The sequence below is a fragment of the Epinephelus lanceolatus genome, chromosome 2, assembly GCF_041903045.1.
Source record: "Epinephelus lanceolatus isolate andai-2023 chromosome 2, ASM4190304v1, whole genome shotgun sequence".
Classification (NCBI taxonomy): domain Eukaryota; kingdom Metazoa; phylum Chordata; class Actinopteri; order Perciformes; family Serranidae; genus Epinephelus; species Epinephelus lanceolatus.
The window spans coordinates 10,219,998-10,239,595 of NC_135735.1; the positions used below are offsets into that span (position 1 = coordinate 10,219,998).

At 42.1% G+C, this 19,598-nt stretch overlaps 1 protein-coding gene across 2 annotated transcripts in view; it reads left to right on the plus strand.

Annotated features, from left to right (window-relative positions):
- The window catches only part of LOC117258307 (anoctamin-1), a 118,563-nt gene that overhangs the window by 95,207 nt on the left and 3,758 nt on the right, over positions 1–19,598 (plus strand). For both annotated transcript variants that reach the window (XM_078173727.1, XM_033629099.2), the window contains exons 16-24: positions 2,983–3,184; positions 6,124–6,235; positions 6,452–6,509; positions 10,031–10,131; positions 11,247–11,389; positions 16,234–16,386; positions 18,025–18,077; positions 18,287–18,471; positions 18,675–18,780. In XM_078173727.1, the coding sequence (XP_078029853.1) occupies positions 2,983–3,184; positions 6,124–6,235; positions 6,452–6,509; positions 10,031–10,131; positions 11,247–11,389; positions 16,234–16,386; positions 18,025–18,077; positions 18,287–18,471; positions 18,675–18,780 (1,113 nt within the window). The remainder of the gene's footprint in view (positions 1–2,982; positions 3,185–6,123; positions 6,236–6,451; positions 6,510–10,030; positions 10,132–11,246; positions 11,390–16,233; positions 16,387–18,024; positions 18,078–18,286; positions 18,472–18,674; positions 18,781–19,598) is intronic.

Sequence of the window (19,598 nt, forward strand, 5' to 3'; positions counted from 1 at the left end):
TTCAACGTGCTTAAACACACTGTGAAAGAACACACAAATGTAAAGTTTATCCCTTCGAAAATGTGTAAATATTGTGCTCAGTGCAAGCCTGTGTCTGAGCTCAGATCCTAAAAGAATACTTCACCCACAAAATCAAAGCCGGCCTGACACATAAGTGAACTAAAGCCCCGTTCCCACCAAACACTTTCAGTATGGTACCTTTGGATCCAACAGTAACCCTTCAGACATGGTACCTAGACCCTAGTGTTTCCACCACAGACAGTACTCTTAAATGTGGGCGGGGTTGTTGTCACTCACTGCTCCGTCCAGCACTCACTGTATTTCCTCATTATCGGTGACACAGATGGAAGTCTGCACCTCGTTTATCGTCCACAGAACGAGGCTGCACGCCGACATTTTCAGAACAAAAATAGAACAGGCTGCAGTGAGAGTCTCTCTCCATGGGATATTTAAAAATAGCAGCTTTGTGCATTTAGTCCTTCTCAGGCAAGCTCAGGGGTTTAGTGTTGCCATAGCCCACAGGAACAACACTCCATGACGCTTTTTTTCTTCTCTTACTTCTATAAAATCAACTGGTTAACAACCAGACCAGGCCTCTAATTGAAACAGGCCAATAGAGTGTGCCAGGGCTGACGTCAAAACCCGGAAGTTTAGCATCGCACTGGTTCCCGGAGGAGAAAGTGAATGTGATTTTTGCATTGTGTTTTGGATTATGTCAGAAAATAAGCTCTGTGGCTAACACAAGTTTATGATACTTACAGGTTTTGTTCAGTGAGATAATCTTCACATATGAACACCTTTCATACTGCATTTGAAGCTTAAATGCGATCGCCAGAAGTAAAAAGCTAACGTTAGGCTTTAACGGACTACATGACTACTCCCTGGTCGCGTGACTCTTGACATCACCGCCACTAAGCTTTCAACTGATTTCGGCCGCTTTCTTTTAAAAACATTGTATAATGGGGAAATCGGACTGTTTAAGCTAAATAAGAAGCTGTAATGGCGGACTGCCAGCACTCTCGCCTGTTCGGGGGTGATGACGTTTAATGTCCCCGACAGTGTTTGAAGTCGTATTGAGCAACTTGTTAGCAACCGCCTTTTTTACGACACGTAAAAGCTTCAAAATTCACAAGTAGGGTATTTACTAATGTGTTTTATGTCGTAGAACAAAACCTGAAACTCGCTTAAGCTTTTGTTAACCACAGACCTTATTTGAGGCATTTTACCAAAATCCCATTCAAAAAACGTATTGACTTTTAGACGAGAGAACCGGAAGTGCTACAAGCGCTAACAGAGTTCCAGGTTTACTGGCACACTCTATATTTGGCCCTTTTTCCACACTTCCAGGAACTTTTATTTCCAGCAATTTTTTTACCTGGGTAAAAGAATTCCCGGTAATCTGTGTGGTTTGTGTTTCCATCAATCAGGCTGATGACGTAGATGATTCGGCATATGCCCTATATTTAGCGCCATGAGCTTGTCACCGAGTCAAAGTCCTGCTGAATTTCTTCCTTGGCAAATACGCTCAAACAGCCTGGACCTCATCTTCCGTCCACTTCTTGTAGCTTCTCTTCTTTTGCTCCGTTTTCCAAATGATCAAAACACAAATGAAGTGAAGCTTGTAGGAATGAAATAGAGTTTGCAGCCACACTGGCACGGAAGTGCGGAACGCTGCAAGTGTGTGTTCCACCAATCAGCGTTCTTCAGCACACAGCCCCGCGGCCCCCGCCCCTCAAGAATTCTGGGGGAATCTGAAAAGTCATATCTCCCTACTAGGTACTTTTTTCAGGGAAAGTTTGGGGCTGAGGAAAAGTTTTTTTCCCCAGTTAATTTTGTGGAAACGTGCCAAGGTCCCGGGCAAATGATAAAACTTCCTGCAGTGGAAAAGGGCTTTTGTTAAAATGTGTAGCCACACCCAGCTAGTAAAAGGGACTAGGCTTTTAATTGCAGTTTTATGGTAGTTTTGCTGTTTTTAAACGTGGTCCCCATGAACTTTAATTCATGAAGAATGTTCACCTTTTTTGGATTCTTTGTTCACCATGATGGCAATCAAGAAAATCAAATTTTTCTTGACAAATTTAACATAACAAGCGGTGGTATTCATATATAAGGGGCCATTTTGCGTGTGAAATCTTTAAAACCTGACCACAAATTTAAAAACCCCAATAGTAATTCGAACCAATGTTACATATGTTATTCCTTATTCTTTGAAGTCGCATGCTCAGCAGCAGTGCCCTCACTCACTCTGTGGCATCTTAACATGATAAACTATAGGCCTCAGCTGTGAGCTGAAAATGTCCGCTCAGTGTCATAATCCTCCAACAAAGAAGAAGACATCCCTGATTTGCTGGAAAAATTTTCCCTTTCGCAGCTCTTTGCTTTGTTTCATTCATTCGTGGCCGTTCGCCTGCCAGGCAAATTCAACACATACAGTGGGTCAGCCTCGTTCTTTTCCAGCCGCCCACGGCGGGTCCAACTTGGAACACACACACATACACAGAGAAGAAAGGCAGAAAAACAGAGAGAGCAATTTCTTAATAAATTACATTTAAAAGTAACGAAAACTGAATCTGAAGCAAGCCAAAAATTTTACATAACAAACCTGACCCAAACGCAGATTTGTCAGGACTTGTTGGGGGTTGGTTGGACAGCAGGAGGCTGTCGTGCAGCAGAAGTTGTTGCTATGCACACAGATGCATCGGTTTAGTAAATACAGGCTGTGGTAACAATGCGTGTCAGAACAGCTGCCCTTATTTTTCTCATTGTATACAACACCTGTAAAGACGTGTGGCAAGTTTCAACATCCTGGACTTTAACTTTGTTATATAACCTACAATACAGACTCAAATACACTATATGAGAGTAAAGGTGTAAATGTATAACTGACAATATTAAAGTACAGAGTTCAACCAATAGGCTTTTTAATATGTCTCACCTGCACTGACACTTTGTGGCTCTTCTGCTCCTTGTCGTTATTTTTAGATCCTTTTGACGTTTGTCATCGTCTTCGGGGTCATCCTGTACCGGATTAGCATTAAGGCTGCGCTGCATATGAGCACCTACCCTGCAGCACGGTCCAACATCAGAGCCACCGTCAAAACCACCGCCGCCATCATCAACCTCATCGTCATCATCATCTTAGATGAAATCTACGCCGCCATCGCCCGCTGGCTCACCACACTGGGTAAGGCACATGTCACTGTTGACCCCCCTAAAGGCATGATTGATCCACTAACTAGACATCAGTTATAGATTTTATTATGGCAATTAATTAAATTTTTTTGTGTTAAGATACGAAGCTCATATCTTTGTTTTTGCAGATTGTTTTCACATTCTTCTGCTGAAGGAAAAGTTTCTCCGATTAACACGAGCATGTTCAATTCACTTCAGTTTAATTTCATTTACATAAACCAGTATCACAAATCACAATTTGCATCAGATGGCTTTACAACATATGACGTCCCTCTGTCCCTCTTAGTGGGGAAAATAATGGTAGGAACTAGGCTGGGTGAGTGGTGTGTAAGTGTGAGTTGTTAGGCTCATTAGATATGAACTGCACCTCGCCTGGAAAGTAGACGAGATCAGGCGGCTGCAGCAGCAGGCGGTGACAAAAAGCCTCGGTGAAGTTGGACAACTTCCCAACAGTTTCCAGCAGCCTTCAGTCTGTACAGGAAGTTACATAAACACTCACATCCTGTCTGATATGATGCTGATTTATTAAAATATTGTCAGACTCATATATCAGTTTGTTCTCAGTCTCCAATTGTTTTAATCATGATCAATTTTAATTTGTTAACTTATTTTACAAGCAATCTGGGATTTATATTCATGGTTCAACCTCCATTTTTCATGAACTCTCATGTAAATCAGGATCATATCAGTTTGCTGCTGCAGAGCAGACCTGTTGCCTCAACTACACAGGCTAAATATGTTGTGTCTGACTATAAGGTATAAAAAGGAAAAAAATAGATCAGGTGAGAGCCAGGCGTTTCCCATCATGTCCAGGGTCTTAAAACTGCGGCCGCTGTGCTCTCACGAGATTACCGCCATCCACTTTTGTATTATGTCAGAACAAGTTGGGATGAAGTCGGACACAAAACTAACCGGTGTGCATTGTGCAGCGATCGCCAGTGATCGAATCTGCGCAATCCTGGCTCATCTTGAACGAGCCTAGTGAGGCAATAAGGCCAGGCTCAGTGACCGAGAGGAACAAGAGTTCAGAAGGTGTAAAGTTGTATTTCTCGGTTTAATAAAGAAAAATAGTTTTGGGAATATTACTTTTTTCAGCACCGCACACCCATACCGTCACATACCATATACCAAAGTGAAATTTCAGGAAGGTTTGAGGATATAAAAACAATTAGATACCACCCTAAGAAAGAACAGTTGAAGAGGGATCCGTCTCCCAGGACAGACATGCAATAGATGTGGTGTCTATAGAACAGATAAACATGATAAAACAATCCATATGGCATGTTCCAGCAGGATTTTGTGACATCACAGCTTCTTTGGAAACTAATCAGTCTTGTATAAACCTTACAGGAATGTTTGCATTCAGGTAACAAGCACTGACAATACATTTTTCCGCTGCAGATGTGGTGTGGACAACTGGGGGAAAATTATGGAATCAAAGAAAGATGAATGAGTTTGATTCATGTAGGGAAAAAATCAATAAATGTTTTTATTTTTTTAAAAGATATTTTTGGGGCTTTTTGCTATTATTTGACAGCTATTGTGTAGGGGAGAGAGGGGGGAATGGCATGCAGCAGAGGGCTGTGGGTTGGAATTGAACCCACAGCAACTGTGGCAGGTACACAGCCTTTGTACATGGGGCACCTGCTCTAGAAAGTGAGCTGTAGGCACCCCTTTGTTCCCAATTATTAAAAGTGAAAACGAAAAATTGTGGGGCGTACGCTTATTTCGGCTTCTGCAACAGGGCATGACAGAAAGAAGTTTGAGTGAAACAAAAAGTATTTTCATATCCATAGATTCTTCTTCATTTAGGGAGAAGAAGGAGATGTACTCTTTTTGTTTTTGTTTCAGTTTTGTTGGAAAACTTTTGTGGAAAAACCAAATCAGACACCAGTCATTATTCTAAGTATATTATATGCCTTCAAAACACATCTGGAAGGCATCTTTAAGTATTTATCAGTTTGCATAAGAAATGGACGCTACCTCAATACACCACTCTGCATAAAAAATAATCCGAGGCAATTTAAAGCACAACTTTGTTGAAGTTGAAATAATAAGAAATTAATCACAGTCGGCCATTTCACTACACTCAGGGGTTTTGCTGCTGCAGCCTTACTTGGTCTGGTGTGACCAGTGTGTCAATTCAAATCAGAAATAATATTATATTGTTGACATTACTTTGTCAGTTTGCTGAATTTAAGACTCTTCACTAATTGTTGGACTGTCATGCTGCGTTTTGTAATGACACAGTTTAACATTTTAATGGTGTTATTACAAAATGAAAAGAGATAGTACACACACACTGTACCTCACCAGGAGACATATTTGTTGTTGTTAGTGGCACTTGTAAATAGGATGCAATTAAGTAATAGAAATGAAAATAAAAACACATAAATGACTTACAGCCGGACATCAAACCGTGACACTATTTTCAGTTTACTGAAAGTTGCAGCAGTCTTTTACAAAATATATTAAAGTTGTATAATACTACAAAGTCAGTCACAGCAAGAGGGATCCTGGTTCGAACCCAGGGTGGGGGAGCCCTTCTGTGCAGAGTTTGCATGTTCTCCCCGTGTCATCATGGGTTTCCTCCAGGTACTCCAGTTTCCTCCGACAGCCCAAAGACATGCAGGTTAATTGGTGACTCTAAATTGTCCGTAGGTGTGAATGTGAGTGTGAATGGTTGTCTGTCTCTATGTGTCAGCCCTGTGATAGTCTGGTGACCTGTCCAGGGTGAACCCCGCCTCTCGCCCAATGTCAGCTGGGATAGGCTCCAGCCCCGCCACGACCCTCAACAGGATAAGCGGTTACAGAAAATGAATAAGATATATAAAGTCTTTTATTATAGGTATTAATGCTACTGGATGAACTGGATGGCAAAGTGTATGTGAATCAGTGAAGTCATGCATTGTTTTTTTTTTTTTTTTTCAGAGGTTCCAAAGACAGAGAAGAGCTTCGAGGAGCGCCTCATCTTCAAAACCTTCATCCTGAAGTTTGTCAATGCTTTCACACCCATCGTCTATTTGGCCTTTTTCAGGGGCAGGTAAAACAATGACTTCCTGTTTCTCTTTTTTTGTACATTTTTATGTTAAATCAAACTTCTGTGGGTCATCAATACTTCAAATACCTGCATCAATTGCTGCCATTTGGTCGACACGTATATCTAAAACACTGTACCGTGAGTATGTGTACATGATGATATAGTAAACTGATTTCTTCGTCTCACGTACAACATGTGATGCTTGTGTTTGCTTCACAGGCTCGTTGGACGGCCTGGAAACTACTTGTACGTCGTTGGATCGTACAGAATGGAAGAGGTAATTCACACTAAACAGAGTGCCACTTCAAGGTTAAGGCTGTTATTTTATCATTTTTAGCTGCATTAGTCTGTTTCTCAATAGTTTCCCACTTTCCTGTCGGTGGCACTCAGCCCACTGCTTCCTACTCATGACATAAATGTTAAAAATACATTGTGCTACCATATAATACTGCAGTTTTTAACAAACATTACTCGGATAGGAAGAAATAGTGCATTTGTTTGGGACTATTTTCAGCAGTGGATTAATACACATTTGGTCATGTAGTGAGTGACAGCAGAAAGGTGTATGTGGGGAGGGGAGGAGGATGAAGCAGGGGCTGGGTGACAGTGTCATTAAGGGCTGGGGAGGCCAGTTATTTAGAAGATATATTGGTTAATTTCAGGAGCTTGTTTCTATCAGCGAGGGTGAGCATGGTGACAGCAGATAGAGAAGTGCAGGAGGATGGGTTCAATAACGTTTTGATACAGAGGGAGCAGGAGGTGGGGTTTGACTGTGAGAGCCCTTAGTTTGCAGTTGGCATTGATATTTAGTTGCCAGTGTTTACGGATGTCTGCGGTGTGGTGAGCAAAGCTCAGTGTATTGTCCAGGATGATGAAGAGGTACTTAAAGCTCTCCACCATATCCACTGATTGGCCGTTGATGGAGGTGAGGCAACGGGGTGTGGTGAATTTATTGTAGCGCCTGGTGTCAAAGATGAGCTGCTTCATCTTGGTGATGTTGAGGAGGAGGAGGAGGAGGTCAATGTCTGTACACCACACCACAAGCTGTCTTGAATGCTTCTGAGATGCATTTGCACTTAGCTTTACGAGGCAGAGGATATCTGATCTGCCCAGGATGCAAGAAGTGACTCAGCAGACTGTTTGTGAGCTGAGTTTGAGAGCACACACATCAGAGTGCAATTCCATCGTTAAAGGATCTTTTAATTTCACTTTTTCAGTGCACAATTTGATTAATAAGACAGTGTGTAAGATTTCAGAAGATTTCTAGCAGTGAGGATTGCAAATTGAAAGGTGGAAACACTGAATTAAGCAGTTTGACATTATAAATCAGCAGGCACGTGCACAGATAGACCCCAGGTGATGCTCAAGCACCTGCCCTTTTGCCCTCTGACTAAATAAGAGCTCTTTTGCAAGACATTTTTTTCTGTTTCTTTTCATCATTTTACATCTTTTCGGTTTTAAATTTGACTCATGGCATCCATTCTCAATTAAATGTGTGTTGTATGTCCCTGCCCCTCCCTCTTTAACCTCCCCCGTCAGAGCCACCCCAGTTAACGAACACAAATTGAGCGCCCTACAGAGCAGCATCCACATCTAGATAATTATAACAACTAGTGTGTGACTATTTATAAAGGAGAGAAGAGGAGAATAAAGTGAGAAGAGGAGGGCAGAACACACTTTTAGCCTGATTGCTGTAATTAAACACAGGCCTATTTGTAGTTTGTAGGGTAGATTGGTTTGCGGATTATTTTTATTTATTCATAGAACAGTGTTTTTTTTTAATTTTGTGTAAAGATTTGTTGACCGTAAATGGTTATTTATTGTATAGACTACTGAAGTCTACACAGTATGGCACTGTTTGTTGTTGCCTGTTATAAATAAATTATAAATGTCAAAGGTGTATGTGTAGCAGCTGCTGGATGTTTGATATTGATGTAGTACAGATCTTGAGACACCTCAGACAGACATTTCCGCTGCTCATTTCTGTGCTCGAATGTACTTAAGTCTCAAGAGCTCTTCTGGTGCCGGCAGACACATAGAAACCTCCTGGCAGGGCACGCTTTGCAGCAAACTAAAAGAAATCTGCATGCATTTTTTTTTTTGAGGAAGGGATGCCCTTTTTTCCCTTTGAGCACCTGCCCCACAAAATGTGCACGGCACTGTAAATCAGTAGCCCGTTTTACACTGCCAGATTTTCCACGAATGTTGGGCCGTTTTGCCGGCAAGCTGCGAGCGTTTAGACACACAGAGCCGGATTGGCGAGTTGATCCGAGGTGCCCAATTTTCCGCCTCGTAGGGTAGACATATTGGTGGAACCCTTTTAGTTTAAACAGACTGAGGCGGCCTTCTGCAACGGGAGGGGCTGTTGAAGACTTGTGGGAGAAGCTGCTGATGACGGCGCACGTGTGACCCACTGGCGGTGGATAAACAGGAAACAGTTGATAGCAGGAATTAGCGAGCAGCTAGTAGCAAGAGGGAAGCGCAAACCTGACAGACACTGTAAAGATGAGCAACTGGGGAGACCAGGAATTGCGCGCCATCCTTGCCCTCGCAAACAAAGAGGCCATTAACCGTCAGATGACGGGGACGGTGAAGGACGGGCTGACTTACGAGAAAATTGCCGAAAAGGACTGACCAGCCGCGGCTTCCCTCCCACGTCACTGTTTACGTCACACGCTGAGCTACACCTTTTGTTACTTGCTTACACCCCCCATTGCCCCAAAAAAGGCGCATTCTGTATAAACAAAAGTAGGTAGACAGCATTTTGCTGCACTCCCTGATTTTGTTTTTATACTGCCAGTGCTGAAAAAAGACTGATTTTGCTTTCCTGCAAATTTACACAATTCCTGTTTAAAAAGGGCTAATGTTTGCAATGCATGTCGAGGTGAGCCGTTAGCCTAGCACCTGCTAATCTGTGCTCATCTTTTTTCTCTGATAACTTAAGATCCACATGATCAGGAGGTTTTTACCTGTAGCCAAATTGTCCACAGAAAACAAACAGACCAGGGGTCTCATTTATAAACATTGCATACGCACAAAACGAGGCCTGAAAGAGGCGTACGCCACTTCCCACACAAAAGTTGTGATCTATAAAAACAGATTTGATGGTAGAAACTTTGACCCATACTTATGAACATTTTGGAAACAGGAAATTGGTGATACAGATGGTGAGGTGGAGGCCTGATCGTAGAAATTGTCAAATATTTTTGGGCGCACACCATTTTTGGCTATTGTCCATACGTACATCTTTAGTATGGACCCTACGCATTGTTTTTTAAATGAGACTCCAGGTGATTTAAAGCAATAAAAACACTGAATAAAGCAGTGTCACATCTAAAAAAAATCAATGTTTCGCCTGGAGGGGTTCCTAACTATGGTGGCCAATGTGAAAACTTGAATGGCCCTATCTAGAGCTAGTGTTTGGTTTGTCTGTTCTACTGGAGAAACATGGCAGTGCAACATGATGACCATCTCCGTTAACAAAGACCCGCTCCCTGTGTAGATATAAACGGCTCATTCTAAGGTAATGAGTCATTATTTTACATTTCTGCCAATATCCCCTTGAAATCCCACACACTGCACCTTTAAATAATTTTTTGTACAATTTTGTTTTTAGTAGGCATGTAGCTTTTGCCTGTGTATTCTTACATAAAGTCACAGTGGTTTGTTTTTCTTGCTTGCACTTTCCACATCCCACTGTCAACTCTTCACCCCTTCACCCCCTCCCTCCCTCCATGCTCTTCTGCCTTGGTTTGATTCCTGTCACTTTCTTACTCTTGTTAACTTCTCTCTCTCCAGTGTGCCCATGCCGGCTGCCTCATGGAGCTGTGCATCCAGTTGTGTATCACCATGCTGGGCAAGCAGCTCATCCAGAACAACCTGTTTGAGGTTGGCATACCGTGAGTGCAGAACGTACACCGTCTAACACACAGAACACAAGCTGAACAACAGTTCAGCGTAGATCACAATACGTGGGTTCGGTGAGCCACAGAACAAATTATGCACACCCACTCAGTTGTTCTTGCGCCTGAGAGGAATCATTTAAATGACTGTCTGGTTTTCAGACACACTTACCTGCGAACTAGACAACACCTTGATGAACTCTGTCAGCCTGCAATTTTCTCTGTCTTGCTTTGTCCTTTCAGTACACTGTAATGGAAGTTCCTCAGTTTATTGTACTGTATGTTTGGTTCTTCCTCTTTATCACATGGTCCACCAAAAGCACAGTTCTATACAGTGGCACAGACATAATTAATATACCTAATATGAGTCCAACAATTACAGATATCCAAATGATTGATATCCAAAAATTAATTGTACTATATTGACTTAAACAGAGAGGTGTTTAAGTCAATATAGTATAATTAATATACCTAATATGAGTCCAACAATTACAGATATCTAAATGATTGATATCCAAAAATGAATTGTACTATATTGACTTAAACAGAGAGGTGTTTTTATTATTTTGTCCACCCCATTCATATCAGATAGGGTAGGCTAAATAACAGAAACAATTATCCATATAATGCAATACAGTTCAACAGCTCTAAAAGCCCCAAACTTGACATCAGAACCTTCATCACAGAGGATTTCTTGCAGGACTGATTTATTAGACTGCATTTGTTTTAGCTAGCTGGACTGAGGTCAATTAGAGCAGTGTTCCCAACTGGTGGGTCACGGGTCCATTCTGAATGGACCGCAAGTGACTCATGAATGTGTCAAGTTTCTAGAAAATGTACTTAATTTTGAAGTAAAGTGAATATCCAGCACAGAGCTTTTATTTTGAAGTGCTTTTTTCTGCTGTAGAGTGAGTGACTAACAGATAACAACTTAACAGAGACAGCAAACTGGCTCAACAACATGGCTAAACGCAAGTATGATGATGAATATTTTAAACTGTGTGGACCTTGAACTAATGACTAAGGCAAAATCTGGACTCTACCAGCAAACATTAGGCCCCAGTGAAAAGTCTAAATGTCTTATTTCCATCCTCGGTTGTTGGTGTTTACAGAAAGCTGAAGAAACTGCTCCGGAGGAGAAAGTCGACTTTGGACTCAAAGCAAGAGGAGGCGCTGAACAAAACCCTGCTACCCCACGAGAGAGACCACATCCTGGGTCCTTTTGTTGGCCTCAGCCCCGAGTACATGGAGATGAGTGAGTCTAAACATGACGCAGCTGTAAACAAATGCTTTAACGTACACAACCAACACATTCTCACTCAGTTCCTCAAATACAGCAGCTTGGTCAGTGGCCTCACGCTTCAAACTATGATCCTCTAGGTAACCCTCAAGCACTAGCTTTCCTGGCGCATTAATGTCCACTTGTTACTCGGGCGTCCCCTTGAACGTCGGAGATTCAAATCATTTGTCAGAGTACCTTCAGTCAACTGAGAATGCTTCAAGTTGAACATTCGACTTTCACGATACACTTTGGTGTGATCTGGGGGATCCTGTGGCGTTCCCAGGCCAGATGAGATATGTAATCCCTCCAGCGTGTTCTGGGTCTGCCCCAGGGCTTCCCACCTGTGGGAGATGCCTGTAACACCTCTAACGGAAGGCGGATGCCTAAACCACCTCAACTGACCCCTTTCCAAGTGAAGGAGCAGCGGCTCTACTCCGACCTCCCTCCGGATGTCTGTGTTCCTGACCCCATCTCTAAGGCTGAGCCCAGCCACCTCATTTCGGTCACTTGTATTCGCAATCTCATTCTTTGGGTCACTACCCAGAGCTCATGACCATAGGTGAGGGTTGGGGCGTAGATGGACCAGTAAATCGAAAGCTTTGCCTTCTGGCTCAGCTCTCTCTTCACCACAATCGCCCGGCTCAGCACCAAACTACCGATCCATCTCACTAGTTGAAAGGCCAGTGCATTGCACCTTGTGCATTGGAATCAGATGCTGACATCCACTGATCAAACTGCCGAATGAGAACAGGTTGTGCTGACATACACACTGCTGCTCTGTTGTGTTTTGTTTGGTCTGCACAGGTTATTGAACGTCATTCAGACTTTTGGCTTTAGTGATTTAATCATGTGCTGAACATTTAATATAACCACGTCTGTGTTTTATCCTTATTGATGCTGCTCGTCCTCCTCAGTAATGCATTTTCCAGCTTGTCTTGTGATTGCTAACAGCAAAGGTCCTGATCCTCGTCTGTTGTGTCAGACTGGTGTCTTCTGTTCAGATTCCAAAATAGATCCCGAAGAAGTGCTCGCGCTCTGTGTTAATATCAATCTCTTTAACACCCTAACCTTTGCAGAGCACCTCATGTTGAGGTCAAAATTAATAAGCATAATGGCTGCGAGCACTTTGAAACAATTATCTTAATGCTCAGTTTCTCTGTACCAACAAACACACTCCTGTGTAAAGTTGCTCCTGCGTCGTGCCGGGCCTTTGCTTGACATCGCAAATGTCAGCTCCTTTCAGCACTATTTGTTAGATAGCACACATATCCTTGAGAGCTGAAATGCAAACTAATGTCCATGTTGAGGTACACTGTGGTGACCTCTAATTAAATTAAAACCCAATTTCACAGCTCGCAGATTATCAATCGGTGGTGTGGAAACCTCAGATAGATCTTCATGTGCACCACAGATTTTTCTACATGTGTGTTTATTAAAGCTAAGCAGATTAAAGTGCCTGCTTTAATTTAGCTGCTCGGAGCTCGTGACTGTTGCGGTCGTGTAATTACTCTTTTTGGATCTATGTTATTAAGCAGTTGAGCTCACAAGGGAAGGAGATCTATAGAACAAAATTGGGGGAGGCTTATCCCAGCACTATTGTGTCAACCCTCTTATTTCCTCATGTCCTTGATCAATATCATTAAGAAGAAAGGTTGCTTCAGTAGCTGCATTCCATCTTTAGCTGTGACCAGTCTTGCATAACTAACTCTCTGATGGACAGTGTAAATCCAACCGCTGCATCACACAAATCACAGATTCAGTGCACACTGAGCATTGCACAAGATGTGGTGTAGAGAAGGTGGACCCAAACACAGGAGACAGCAGACCACAGGAGCTCAGAAAGATCACTCTTTATTCCAGGAACCAGCAAATGAGCATCACGCAACCAAATCAAGGCTCCAACAAAGACTGAACTAACTGAAAATCAGGGCTTTTATATAAACTAGTCAGATGATGAGGGGATGAAATGTAGAAGAAGAGAAGAAGGGCAGAGATGCTTAGGTTAGGGGAATAAACTGATGAGGCAGAAGAACAGGGAGGGAGCTGATTAGGAAAAAATCAGGAGCAGGGAAGGACCAAAGAGGCTAACACAGTGTGTAGCTGGGTAAACGAGGGAATGGCGCTAATTGAAGAAGAACTAAGAACAGGTGAGTGAAACTAATCAGGGGGGAGCTGACAAAGGGCCTTGCCCAAACTACCCCCAACACCCTCTCCCTACCCACTCTCACTGGGTCTCCCACATCGAGCACCAACCCTAAACCAACAAGCTATGAGTGGAAGTGAGTTATAAAACCCACTGACAGTGAGCCAGCACATACAGATTAAATACAAGTTCTACAAGTACATATGAAGAATAAAGAATGGGAGAAAGTTTTATTTTTCTTTATTATGAAAAACATAAACTTGGATTGAGTTTTATTCCTCTTCATGGTTACGAAAAGTTACGACAGTTCCTCTGTCCACCAAATAGAGAGAAGGTTGTTCCACATCTTGCCTGTATTTATCCCCTACCGCTCAGCTGTGAAGGTGACCACAAACGGAGCGACACTCTGAGACTAAGAGGGAGTGAAAGGCCCAAAGAACAAAGCAGGAAATAAACGGAGTAACGAAGGAGTGAATCTACAAAATACAACAGGAAACAGCTTGAACATGAACAAACATGAAACAAGGTAGAATACAAACAGAAAATCTGACAAACAAAATCCTAAAGATTAGAGTAAAAACTAAAAACCCTGGATCAAGACAGATGCAGAGTGTATAAGGTGTCCCAGCCACAAAAATGAATGACAGGTTCAGTAAGCCCTGACTCCACCCTCTTGTCTAAACAGAGCAAAACAAATCACTTCTCAAATGGCTCGGCATTGATTGTAGTAATTCGGGGTCAGACAGGTGTGACAAACTGTTCTGTGCCTGTGTGAGTTATAGTATATGAACATATCGATCATTCAACCTTTCAAACTAATGAGTATTGATCGACTGTCTTCTGCATTATTTCAGTCGTAAACACAAAATGATCATGTAAATACAGTATTTGAAAATGTCATGGATATTTTTAGCCACTGTCATTGGATATAAGCTGAAAGTGGATCAAATGTCTGCGTGTGAAGTGAAAGGAGTCGTGAAAGGACTCATAGTGACAAACCCACAGACATTTAGCACCAACTCTGCAGACGACTCAACTTGCAAACTGTGAAAACCAAGCACATGTTAGCTACATAAAACAATGAAGCCCTACTCCTGACTCCTGTCCGACTGCTGAGCGTGGCCGCTTCCTGTGTCTGTCCTTTGAAATTGAATTCCCACATGGTCCAGTCATATAGGTTTTGATTTATTTTGGCAAGGCACAGCTCCTAATAGAGTTTTTTTTTTTCTTTCTGCAACTACTACTGTAACAACCCACCTCTACTCTAACATTTTCACTGGCGTATATACTGCTTTGTTTACTAAACTTGTTTCCAGAGGGGTTTGTGACATCAAACACGACACACCAGAAAAAGAAAAGAAAAGGCATACAGCATCTATCGCCTATTTTTAACAGGTTTTCACGCATGTGAAAAACTGGCAAATCCTCCTGAGAGCCGAACCTTTGTTTCGTATGCATTTTTAATTTTTCCTAGCTATTTGGGATCAGTAGAACCCGATAAGTAGAAAAAAACTGAACATTGTCAACAATAATAACGTCCCAATCTCAAAAAACAAACAAGTTCCGACCATAAAATGTGATCAGGTTTTGGACCTTGTCCACTTTTGTTTCGGGATCGGCTGCAGATTGACTTGGCAGAGATGGCTGCCATCTTGAACCCTGGACTGACAGGGCCTGGAGTCTGTATGTTCTCCCTGTGTCAGCGCGGGCTTTCTCCAGGTGCTCCAGCTTCCTCCCACAGTCCAAAGACATGCTGTTTAACTGGTGACTCTAGATTGTCCATAGGTGTGAATGTGAGAGTGAGCGTCTCTATGTGTCAGCCCTGTGTTAGTCTGGCCAGTGTCAGCTAGGATAGGCTCCAGCCCCCACGCAACCCCTGACAGGGTAAGCGGTTATGGAAAATGAATGAATGAATGAATGTTGCCAGAGAAAGCCACTTGGTAATAATGCAAATGCAGCGGCTTTCATCAGGCGGCCATAGGCTTAGTCACCATTGTGCTACCCATTTAGCGCTACGTAATGACTTATAACAGGCATTATTTAAATTAAATTCTTCAACATTATTACTTCAATGTTCCGAGATAACAAATTCAACATCACTCTCTCTGTAGTCACTATTTTTTTCTTGATTGCCTCTCCAAGGGAGAGCCTCAACAACCTCATAAAACTGTATCATTATGACAAGCGTGGAAATATCTGGCTGCTGGAGATTTCTCATCATCGTTCCAGAAACACGACTCCAAAGGAATATTTATGTTGCTCTGTGTCAGCTGGATGTGTCAGTGGGCAACTGATTCCTTTAAAGGGTGATAAAATGTGTGTTTTTAGTGTGTTGTGCTGCTCCCGAGTGACCAGAGAAATGAATGCAGCTTTAGTTTACCTGAGATTTCCACCTCGGCTGCAGCTCTCAGAGCTCCAACCTGCATATCTCATCAGCCCAGCTGCACAGTCGCTCCATCTTTTCCATCAGGAAAACTATAACTCTTCAGAGATACTCATCTGAACATGTGCACAGCAGAAATGAAGTAGATTTTTAGGTTATTTTACATGTACACAGCAGCAGTGGAGCATTCAAACAGCTTTTTGGCCTCATACATTTCACCCAGTTTCCCTTTTAAAAGCAAAGCATGTGCACATCCAGTAACTTCTGCTAATTTCTTGTCTGTGTCTTTAGTCATCCAGTTCGGGATGGTGACTCTTTTCGTGGCCTCCTTTCCTCTGGCTCCGCTCTTCGCTCTCCTGAATAACATCATCGAGATTCGCCTGGATGCCAAGAAGTTTGTCATGGAGCTGCGCAGGCCGATCGCTTGCAAAGCCAAAGACATCGGTAGGTGTTAACTCCCCTGGATGATTTCAGCTACATCAACTTCATAAGGGTGAAAAAAATCCAGGAGAAAAGCCCAAACAAGAAGGAGAAATGATATACAGTTAGTTCTATGTTCAAACTGGTCTTCACCTCACTCTGCGTGGACTCTCTGTATTATAGACTAATCTACCTCAGACAAGTTTTGACATACATACAGGCATGTAAATACTGCTTGTTCAGACTTGAACTGAGGGTACCAACATAATGACTCTAAACACAGAGTGTCCTTAAATGCACCAGACCTCTGGTGCCTTTTAAATCATAACACTAATTATAGCCTTTATTTGTGTAGCACTTTCAAAGCAAAGTGACTAAGTGCATCACAATCAACAAACAATCATTGACTGAGAAAAAATGATCAGTACATCACAGAGAGTTTAGAGAATAAATGAGTTTGTAAAGCAGAGATTTAAAGGAAGTTACTGACACAACGATCCTCATGTCTGCAGCAAAGTTGTTCTAGAGTCTCGGCTCAGCAAATGCATAATCTGCTTTAGTTTTAGAGAGGAGGTACAGGCACCAAGGCTCACACATGTGTGCTGTGGTCAGACCAGAGTGTCCACAGGGAATCAGCGTCAGAACCTGTGGTACTGGTCAGCAGCTCTGTGAAGATTCTCAGTCATCCAAGTCATGGTAATCCCAAGTGGTACATCGTAGACAACTGGACTTGCTGGAGTTTCTTGAAGACGTTTCACCTCTCATCCAAGAGACTTCTAATGAGGATGAGAGGTGAAATGTCTTCAAGAAACTCAAGCAAGTCCAGTTGCCTATGATACAGCAATTATCATAAGGATTACTGGTCAGCAGTAATATTAAAGGGCAGTTAATGGTTAACCAACATTCCTACAGTACAGCACAGTCTATTTACAGATGTGCTTGTGCCGTCTAGTGGTGGCAAGCAAGACTAACAGGTTATAAAATATACAGATAAAAAACAATTTGGTTCATAAAAACTGAGGAAAGAAAGGAAGTTCAAAGGTCAAAGTCAAGGCAAATCAGGAAAGGCTCTCTGATAAAAGTATGTTTTAAGAACATATTTAAAAAACAAAACTGACTCTGATTGTTCCAGAGCCTCAGGGCCCTGACTGCAAACACTCTGTCCTCTTTAGCTTCCAGCTCAGCCTCTGCTTAAGGATGTACATGTTGGGGCATACGGTACTTCGAAGTCAAATCAAATAACCAGAGCTGCCTTTTTATGGCTGAAAAACACAGCACGTCTCCAGCATATCTCGCCGAAACTCTGATCCATGCCATCATGACATCTTGGACTGACTGCTGCTACAGCATTCTGTATGGTCCATCATCCAGAGTCCTAAATAAACTCAGAACTCTACTGCTCAATTGCTCACCTATTCCCGCTCTTGGATCACGTCACCCGTCCTCCAGAGCCTTCTGGGTTCTCCTCCTCGCTCACAAAGCCCTCCTACCTCACCGACCTGCTACCACTCAGGGCCAGGACCTCAGGCTACAGAGCCTTTTCATAGCCGCCCACTCCCTCTGGAACTTCACCAATCTCTCCCCATGAAAATCATTAATCCAAACTCACTCTTGGGTCTGATTGAAACCCTGGTAGCTGACTGTGTCTCTGTCTTTCTGCAGGTATCTGGTACAACCTCTTGAGAGGCCTCAGCAAGGTAGCAGTCATCGTTAATGTAAGTCTCGTATCTTTACAGTCACTGTTTAATTGTACTTCCAAAACATGTCTCAAGAAATGAAAATGTAAATGTTGCCTGTAAAAATTGTGTCGCCTCTATGGAGTTCTTTTTCCTGTAAATCGAGGAACCAGGAAGGAGTCATAGTCGAAGCTGTTCATTTGATTGCATGATGACATTCAGCAAATACGCGCTTCTCTCTCCTCCAGGCCTTTGTCATCTCCTTCACCTCGGACTTCATCCCACGGCTCGTCTACCAGTACATGTACAGCCCTGACGGCTCCATGCACGGCTTCGTCAATCACACCCTGTCTTACTTCAATGTCAGTGACTTTCAGCCGGGCACGGCCCCTCTCCAGCCGTTCCACCTGGGCTACAAGGTGGATGTCTGCAGGTAAGATTTCACTTCACAGCCAGGTGCACGTGATATGTCTGCTGATATATTTATATTTATCTCTCTAATACAACCATATTTCATCTACTGTCGTACAGTGTCATCATGTGTTACTGATTATTTTAATGTAGAGCACTTTAAAAATGGACATCTGTCAAACTGTAAAGCATAAAATTGAATAAATCTCGTCTTTCTATCTCCAGATATAAGGACTACAGAGAGCCTCCCTCGTCCAGCACACCATATGAACTCTCTAAGGAGTTCTGGGCTGTTCTGTCTGCTCGTCTCGCCTTCGTTGTTGTCTTTCAGGTTTGAAACAACACACTGTTAATTAATATTAGAGCACACACACTGCGTGCCTCCACATGCTCTCAAACAGGCATGTCGTTCACTTTAGCCATTCATATTTTATGTGGGCAAAGCAAACAAAAGTGCAAACAACTCATTCATATTTAATGAATTCATGGCCTCTGAGTGATGTAGTTCATTGAGTGGAAATGTAATGAAGGAGGCTCTGTAGACTTGCCTGTGAGGAGGTGTTTGAGAGGAGCAGCTTGAACGTGACCTGTGGCTGTTTGCTTCTTCTACATTGGACTGAATTTCCTGATTTGACTGATTTGATCAATTTACAGTCACAAGACCTGTTAAAGGAAACTTTCACCTGCTTATTCTATGGGGTGCCGTCTGTGAAGTGGCTCACTCTGAAATTAACTGCAACATTTTGCCACATTTAGCTTCAAACTACATTTAAAAAAACATTTTACCACATTTATAGCAATACTTGAAATACGTTAAATATAATGTCACAGTCAAATGTAAATGTTAAATCTAAATCTAAATGTTAAATGTAAATGTTAAATGTTTAATCAAAATGTTAAATCTAAATATTAAATCTAAATCTAAATGTTAAATCCAAATGCTAAATGTTAAATCTAAATGTTAAATCTAAATCTAAATGTTAAATCCAAATGCTAAATGTTAAATCTAAATCTAAATGTTAAATCTAAATATTAAATGTTAAATCTAAATGTTAAATATAAATCGAAATGTTAAATCGAAATGTTAAATCTAAATGTTAAATATAAATCGAAATGTTAAATATAAACTCAAGATTTAACATTTAGATT